This window comes from Taurulus bubalis, assembly GCF_910589615.1.
Source record: "Taurulus bubalis genome assembly, chromosome: 17".
NCBI classification, from domain to species: Eukaryota; Metazoa; Chordata; class Actinopteri; order Perciformes; family Cottidae; genus Taurulus; species Taurulus bubalis.
The window spans coordinates 14480903-14490048 of NC_136605.1; the positions used below are offsets into that span (position 1 = coordinate 14480903).

General features: G+C 41.7%; 1 protein-coding gene across 1 annotated transcript; it reads left to right on the forward strand.

The window, feature by feature from the left end:
• Positions 1-593: 593 nt before the first annotated feature.
• Positions 594-8907, forward strand: gaa (alpha glucosidase; the record flags this gene model as incomplete). Its single annotated transcript, XM_079233454.1, has 19 exons — positions 594-1115; positions 1628-1779; positions 2490-2655; positions 2907-3003; positions 3145-3264; positions 3434-3552; positions 3774-3905; positions 4149-4259; positions 4348-4461; positions 4651-4735; positions 4944-5061; positions 5499-5632; positions 5792-5943; positions 6143-6291; positions 6395-6536; positions 6670-6768; positions 7197-7361; positions 7519-7671; positions 7861-8907. The coding sequence occupies 19 exons, from the start codon at positions 594-596 to the stop codon at positions 7924-7926; spliced, it is 2796 nt and encodes a 931-aa protein (XP_079089580.1). The 3' UTR covers positions 7927-8907.
• Positions 8908-9146: the final 239 nt, after the last annotated feature.

The window sequence follows — 9146 nt, forward strand, 5'->3', positions numbered from 1 at the left end:
AAAAAATTACACATTGATTAATAGCACTACAGGTAAAATAAACAATCTTGATTGTTTTGGTGTCAGTTACCTTGTTATGGGCAGTTTATTTCCATATAGTCACATTATATTCGACACAAAGCTGAAATATTATTTTTGATTTTGAGGTGGACTGTCCCTTAAAGTCTGAAGCGATGAAAATCTAACTACATTATTGTGATTAGGAAACGAAACATATTAAGGGTCTTAATTTAAATCACTTTTGACAGCAGTTGGTTTACAATATGTTTTATTTGCTTTAGTGAAACTTTTATTTTATGACTGCCATGACATCGCTGTTGTTTTCGTTAATTCACCAGATAGAAGAGGCGAAGGCGCACCAGTGGTAGTTTTGAACACTTTTGTCCCACTGCGCTTGCCCTAGTTCAGTGCCTGCACTTCGCTTCCTCCTCTACACACATAGCATTTCTTCGTAGATAACTTATGCTCGTCAAGTTCTGCGTGTCCGCTCCTTTGCAACACAACTTGTTTTTCACTACTCGCACGTTACTTGTTTGGAGAGAAATGTTAAATAATAGCTCTGACCGAACTGACGCGCTTCTCCAGTGAGGGTTATGGGTCTGCTGTCTCACCTCACGGCAGCTGTGCTCCTCGTCTTTGCGCTGTCAGCATGTTTGTTCATCAACCACTTGTGTGTCCACCAGACCACGCTGGTGAGATCAGACTATGCAAAGCGAAATACAACAAAAGCACATGAAAGACTTGGTGGTAATCCAATACAACTGCGGAATAATACAACGGAAACGAGGGGAGTGCGCCCAGAAAGCTCGAAAGAGACCGATGATAAATGCACCATGGCCCCAGAGAGCCGGTTTGACTGTGCCAGGGACAGGCTTCTGAGCCAGAGGGGGTGTGAAGAGAGGGGATGCTGCTACGACCCTCTGCCTCACTCTGCAGGTCCTCCTTGGTGCTTCTACCCCAGTTTGTACCCTGGCTATAGAATGGGTCCCCTCACTCCCACCCTGCAAGGCCAGGAGGCCACCCTGACCCGTGCCACCCCGTCGCATCTCCCCAGGGAGATCCCCACTGCACACCTAGAAGTCACAGGAGAGGCTGCAGGCTGCTTCCATCTCACTGTGAGTAACGCTGTGGGCAGGAGGCCCATCTTGAATTCCTGTTATGTAGTTTGAAGGGAACATGTATTTATTAAAGAGTAAAATGTGTCTTTCTTTTGGCCATTGAGGTTGTTAAAAACATTGAGGAGGAAAACAGATTGTGTGAACTGTGTGATTTGGGAGGACGTGGAAAGTGATTCCCATTTTCTTTCATGTTACGTAGTATGAGGATTCAGGAGAGTTCATTTTTCATGAAACAAAAACCTGAAATATGGTGTAGAGGTAATCAACTTTAGAGTGGCTGTTATGTTTATTTTGACGAAGGCAAGATGGATTATTTAATTAATATTGACTATATTTTTTTGTAAATGTGTTGTCAGTAGAATATCTCATTGTCAATGTTGCTGAAGTTGATTTTTCTGAATAGTTTTGTCTGAAAATATATTTGCAGCAATCAAGAGATTATTCCTTCTGATAGCCTATTCACGGCTCATTACTGTGTGCTGCTAAAACTGAATTTATTGTCTCTCAAGTTAAAGGACCCGTCATCTCAGAGATATGAAGTCAAACTTCCAGCTGGTGTTCCTCAGAGCGAAGCTGATAATCAAGATGCCCTCTATTCCACTGAATACCAGTCTGACCCGTTTGGCTTCATATTGCGGCGCAAATCCAATGGAAGGGTGATGTGAGTAGCTTTGTTCAATTATTTACAATTGCAATTATATAAATGGCATCATAGCAACACTCTGAGTTATACTTATCGTTCTAATCCATCAACAAGTGAGATAGTGCCTTCTCCTTCTGTTATAATCCCATTATCTACTTGCACTGTGTTCACTTTCTTTTAATTTTACATTTATAATTATATTTAAATGCCTATAAGTTATATATACAGTGTGTGTGTGTATATATATATATATATATATATATATATATATTAAATTCTGCGCTTTGAAACTTTTTGTAGTTTTTTTTTTACTACTTTTACTTCCTTACTTATTTTATTTCGCTATTTATCTATAAACAGTATATTTTTTATATTTACAAAAACTATTTTATTAGCAACACATGCAAACTCTAATGCAATCCAATCCATCAGCTTTTACAAAGATAATAACGTTTTGAGTGACTATCAGAGTTGTGACTGTCAGAATGACTCAGAATGTTTTTGCATTAGATTGTATACAGTAGATGAGACACACTGAGACATGAGAGTGTATGTATTTCCCTATATTTATTGAGGTTTTTGTGCCCAAGATGCTCAAGCTCCGAGTTCATCTCACGAGGATAGATAAGACAACTGCATGAAAAGAGTGATGTGAGGATATTCTTTATCATTATCATCATGTAGTTTAATCATATGTGTGTTTGTTCCCTGTGTCCTGCCTTGTCCAGCATGAACACCACAGTCGCTCCTCTGCTGTTTGCTGACCAGTACCTGCAGCTGTCCACCGCACTAGCATCCTCCCTTGTGTCTGGTCTCGGGGAGCATTACACCTCCCTCCTCCTGGACCTTAACTGGACTTCTCTGACTCTCTGGAACAGAGACATGGCACCTCATGTGAGTCTTTTGCAGTGGCTCCAAATATCAGGGTCAGGAGCCCTAAAAGGGGTCACAAGAAAAATCTGAAGGGTTAAAAAGATAATCTGAAACAGGGGGAAAATGTATTCATGCTGCACAAAACATGTGGGATGTCCATCATGTCAATTATAATCATCCTCTCCTTTTAATTCATAGCACATTAAAACCTCTCAACTTAAAACCTTTAAATCTAAATTTAAATTCTATGCTCTCTCCGCTTGTCTCTGCAGGCTGATGCTAACCTCTATGGCTCCCACCCATTCTACATAGTACAGGAGGAGGATGGCTTGGCACATGGAGTTTTCCTTCTTAACAGCAATGCCATCGGTACCAAGCTATCTTTTCCTATAAGACACACACAGCATCCCACTGTCATGTTTTTGTCCTTACTTTCCATATGTAATCATTATTTTACTTTCATGTGAGAATACCTATTAACCCTGAATATATTTCCAAATGTTTCTACAGAAGTGATGTTGCAGCCGACCCCTGCTCTCACCTGGGTGGCCATCGGTGGAATCCTGGACCTTTACGTTTTCTTGGGTCCTGACCCTCAAAGTGTGATACGACAGTACCTTCAGGTCATTGGTATGTATTTATAGGTCGCAAGAGGAATAGGTGCATATACATGTGTGGTTTTTAAGTTTTGGAAAACCTGTGAATCCTTGTCTACTTACTATTTGAAGAAGCCCTAAGGCAACCTGATAAAGAGTGGATGTGTTTATATGTTTCTCTTTTGCACTGTCTTTATCCCCAGGCTATCCCATGATGCCTCCCTATTGGTCATTGGGTTTTCATCTGTGTCGCTGGGGTTACACAACCACTATTACTACCCGACATGTGGCACAGCGCATGCACAATGCAACGTTTCCCATGGTAAAGGAAGTACTCACAAAGCTCTATCAATGGTTTTTACAGCTCATATTTTTCCCTACATATGTGCATTTATTATGTACACATTTTTGTAGATGTGTGAAAATTGTCAGTATTAATTAAACACTTGGCAACACACAAAATGGTGTTGTTTCATCTTCAGATACTTTATGTTATCATTAACATTGCGCAATAATGAGATGAAATTGACTTTTTTTCACCAGGATGTGCAGTGGAATGATCTGGATTATGCAAATAAGGACAGAGTATTCACCTTTGACCCCTGGAGATTTGGAGACCTCCCAGAGATGGTGGAGGACTTCCATGAAAGAGGCATGAAGTACATCCTGATCCTGGTGTGACATCTTTTAGTTTTAATAGACCTCACAAACTGCTTATGCTGATTTAACGATCATTTTAGTAATTTAGCATTTAATTGAAAAAGTTAAGAACACAAGCATCAATTGTTTAAATTGTTTTATATAGAGTGTAGTTCTCTAAATTAGCACAAGTAATTATTGACAGTTACGATGTCTTTCCAGTAGATGGCAGCAGAACTTTCTTAACTTGTGACTGATGCCCTCTGGTTTGTGTCTAAGGACCCTGGGATCAGCGGCGCCAGTCCCCCTGGAACTTACTCGCCCTTTGATGATGGACTGAAACGAGACGTCTTCATTAAAAATGCTACAGGACAAATCCTGATAGGAAAGGTGAGACTTTTTTTCCCCGAGGGATGTATTTTTTTCTGTCTCACTGTGATGTGTGTATGTCATGCACATATCCGTGCTTTGTATCTAGGTTTGGCCGGGGCCAACTGCCTTCCCCGACTTCACCAACCCAGAGACCAGGCGCTGGTGGGAGGACTGCATCAGAGAGTTTCATTCTAAAGTTCCTGTGGATGGTCTGTGGATTGTGAGTATTTAAACACAGAGCACGGCTTATGTAACAACAGATACTATTATGAAGACATGAGACATCAGGTATGTCCGGTGTTTTTGTTCTGAGTTGTGTACATAACTTGTTGTATTTAGTTTGTGTGCACCTTAAAACCACATAAAGAGTAACTTATCCTCTGATGTCTTTCTCCCATGCACCCTCCAGGATATGAATGAACCAGCCAGTTTTGTGCAGGGCTCAGTGGAGGGCTGTCCTGACAGTGATCTTGAGAACCCGCCCTACACACCCAGTAAGCGTATTGGATTAGTGTTGCACGTTACTAGTCATACAAACATTATTGGTTTTACATTTGTTCTCAGTTTCTGCGTTAAAGTACAGATATGGAAATTGTACAAGATACTATGTAAGTGACTATAGATGCATAACTGATCTGTTCATCGCTACATATGTTGCACTCATGTGTAACCTTTGTGTGTGTCTGGCCGTCATACAAACAGAGGTGGTTGGAGGCAAGTTGAACTCGGGAACTCTTTGTATGTCGGCTCAGCAGAAGCTGTCCACCCACTACAACCTGCACAATATGTACGGACTGACTGAAGCCTATGCCACGCACAGGTTAGACCAAGCAGCGATGCAGATTTCAGATCATGTTTATTTTACTGTGAGCAGCAGAATTAAAAAAGTTAATAGCAGCAGGTAGCAAAAGAAAATGACCGGTGATAACACATGTAGCAAAGGCAAATCTTTTCCCTTTTTTTGACAGGAAATCCATGCATGTTCTCACCTAGTCTAGTTTAAAAGTGCATCAACAATGTGTCACATGAATAAAACATAGTAGTGGTATAATTCATTGAAATGTATGGTTGCCAGTGAACTATGTTAAGATGAAACAATAGAAAGACAGACTTTTTTTGAGGACATGCAGATTTACATTTTTTATTGCGTATACTGGAGGCCAATGTGACATCCCAGAATATACGGGCCGAGTTGTTTGGCTTTTTATTATTTTCATTGTATACTGCATTCCTCTCGGTGTTGGTTGCCATCTTCAGTGCTCTCGTGAAGGTACGAGGGAAGAGACCCTTCGTCCTGTCTCGCTCCTCCTTCCCTGGCATCGGACGCTTCTCTGGAGTGTGGACAGGAGACGTCAGGAGTGACTGGGAGCAGCTTCGATACTCCATCCCTGGTGAAGAAATATCATAACACTGTGTTTGGCTTGAGATGGCTCTAGTTTTTAACCGATCTACATGTATATGTGGTAGAATTTCCAAAAACATAATTTTTGAAATGGCCACAGACCATTTAATGTTTTTAAACTGACCTTTTGCACCCTTCTCACCTGCAGCGGTGCTGCAATTCGGCCTGTTCGGCGTGCCCCTTGTGGGGGCGGATATCTGTGGCTTCGGAGGGAACACTACCGAGGAACTGTGTGTGCGTTGGATGCAGCTTGGGGCCTTCTACCCGTTTATGAGAAACCACAACGACAAGTCGAACGCTGTGAGACAGAGACACTGTTTGTGTGTGTACTGCATGTGCTAATTTGTGTGATTAAATGAGTTACAGTAGTTTTTTAGGACGTCAGGGTCCTCCCTGTATGTTTTTTCCACTGCGCTTAGAGCAGCATCTGTTTAATGTATTATGAATAGAGGTAACTTTATATCTTGTCATTGTCTACGTGTTTCTCTGTGTCCTTCAGCCTCAGGAGCCCTATGTATTTGGGCAGAAGGCCCAGGCAGCCATGAGGAGTGCATTGAACCTCCGTTACTCCCTTCTTCCTTTCCTCTACACACTCTTCCATCATGCACACACTTCTGCTGCCACCGTGGCCAGGCCTCTCTTCATGGAGTATGTGTCTTCTCTATCCTCTATAGTCCTATGGAAATTAAATGACTTAGGCCACGTGTTTTACTTTCTATAACATAGACTTTTTCTGATCCATCCCTCTTAGATTTCCCACTGACGATAACTGTCAGGACATAGACCGACAGTTCCTGTGGGGGAGTTCGCTTCTCATCAGCCCCGCCTTAGAGCGAGGGGCAGTAGAGCTGGCTGCGTACCTGCCCTCTGGCACTTGGTATAGCCTGCACAATGTGAGCCAAACTCTAATCCATTTGTTTTGTCCCTGTTAAAGGCAGCCATGTTTGAGGCTTTTTGTAGTAACACATTACTGAAGTGTCCACCTGTTTCCCCTTGAGGTCGGCTCACCTGTGCTCTGCTCACTAGGGTCAGCCTTTCTACAGTAAGGGTCAGTACCTGCTCCTGCCAGCCCCTCTGGACGCCATCAACGTTCATGTGAGGGAAGGACATATTATCCCCCAGCAGGTGGGTGTCTGCTGCCAACATGCAGCTCATTTTACTGACGTTTGGTTCAGGGGGAGACAATACGTGGTAGATTAATTATTGATCAAATATTCGAAGGTGGAGAAATCCCCCCCATAAATCAATGCTGTTAAAACCCAGAATCAAATACTCAGAATTCCTATTGTAATATAATAGGAATTATAAATGATGGTATAAATAATATTATTAATTGCTACCTATCTCTACGCAGAAACGTTAGTTTTGAGTATAATGAAAGTGACGTTAACGTGTATGATCAAACGTTGTATCAGGTTGTTTTGAACTTTAACTATCATGAAATCCTGACTGACGTCTTACATCTGAAAACTAGCCGAAACACTGAAGGGAGGAGAGTGCATTTCATATCATTTCATCATCATGTTTTCTTTGATGTGCCTTTTCTTGTGAAGGAGCCTGCTTTGACAACCGCAGCCTCACGCAGAAACCCTTTCTTCCTGACCGTGGCACTGTCAGCGGGCGGCTGGGCCCGGGGCGACTTGTTCTGGGATGACGGGGAAAAACTTCAGACTTTCGAAATGGGAAATTATTGTTACGTTATCTTCACTGCTGGCCAGGTAAGAAAGAGATGAGTGATATATGCATTGGGAAAGCTGCAGAGACAATGTTTAGCATTTTACTGCACTACTACTTTTCTTTTCTGAATGATGCACTTGTGTTTAAATGCTTAAAACCCTTGATCTTGACCTCATAAATAGTCCCTTCATGCTTCAGTCTCAGGTGTTGAGTGATCCTCTCAGGATGAATGGGGCCCTGGACGGTCTGGTGCTGGGAGGGCTGCAGGTGTTCGGGGTGCCCTCACCACCTCGATATGTATTAGCCAATGGGGACAAAGTCAGGGATTTCACGTACCACAGTGACACCAAGGTGAGTTCTGTGTGATTCAGCACTACTTCATCAGCAAGATAATGATATCATTCTGCAGATAAGTGTCTGTATGTCTCCTCCTGTATATAAAATGTATTTTCCATGTATTAGTTTTTACTGCCACTTGTCTTTGTGACAAAGAATATAACCATTAACTCAAACTCTGTTGGTGTCTTTCTCTTGCCGCAGGTTTTGACAGTGACCAGCCTGGCCTTGCCAATGTCAGAGGTGTTTACAGTCCAATGGGCTCTCTGATGCACTGAACCGTATTATCCCAGAACTATAGGCAGCCAATGCATTTACTGCTGTGAAGATCAGCTGCATTTTCCTGCACTCACACAAGCTGATTTCTTTGAGCCATCCCGATCATCCTGGGGCTCGAGATGCACGTTATGCTGGCTTTGCCTCTTTTTCCAAATGAGATGCTCTGTAAGCATATTTTTTAAAACAAAGGGAGCCATCATCTTGATGTGTCTGATTTTCTTGGGGACGTCATTCTTTCTGCTAATGGCTACACTGAATCAAGACCATGTTATGTTTTGTATATGTATATAACATCTAAGACTGTTTTATTAATATTAAATCGTGTTTATATGTATTTGTGTGTGTGCACTATACAAAAAATATGTCTGCAGCGCTGCATGTGAGGGCTTATCAGAAAGTTTAATTTGCATATTGTTAACTATGATTCTCTTAAGATGTTGCATACACTGTTTCATGCTGTCTCTGAAATGAGACCCACAATACCAACTTTGTCATTACTTTTTCTCTTCATAGTACAACATGAAAATGCAGCAGCATTTGCGTGTACCGCCATAATTGTACATGTTTTTGGTATATATAAACAATGTATTGTACATGATGTACACATTTACAAAATGTATCAGTTGAAGGCACTACATTATGTATTATTTTAGCAAGGGGATAAATGATGCATTGCCTGAACTAAAAACGTGTTTGAATGGACAAGTGACGCCTCCAGCAGTGGTGTGAAGAGATGCTCTGGCTCCATCTCTGGTCCTGATGGTGAACCAACTGCATTCAAGCTTTTGCCAGTGACCTTTAAAACGTCACTTGTGATGAAAGAGTATCAGATCTTTTAAGGAGGGTTGGTCGGATGATGACTTTGGTGAATGTAAATTACATTTAATTTTCATTTTAAAGTGCAGACATGCCGCGGTGAACCTCCGTGATTTCAATCTAATGTCTAAACGTAACGGTTTTTCGTAACTGATTAATAAAGCCTTCACGTCCCGGAAGCAGTGGAATTTGGGAGATTGGTCTGGAGCTGTGGAGTCAAGTTAGACATTCATGACCAAGTATATACCGGAAGTAAGACCCCTTTAGCTCACAAATTAAAGCGTCACAAATTGCCCTGAAGCGTCAGCACCGTGTTCTTTAAAAAAGCCGATTTTACTTTGAAAGTTACAACCGGAAGTGGATTTTATTTTTTTGTTACTGTAGAAAGAGCAGCA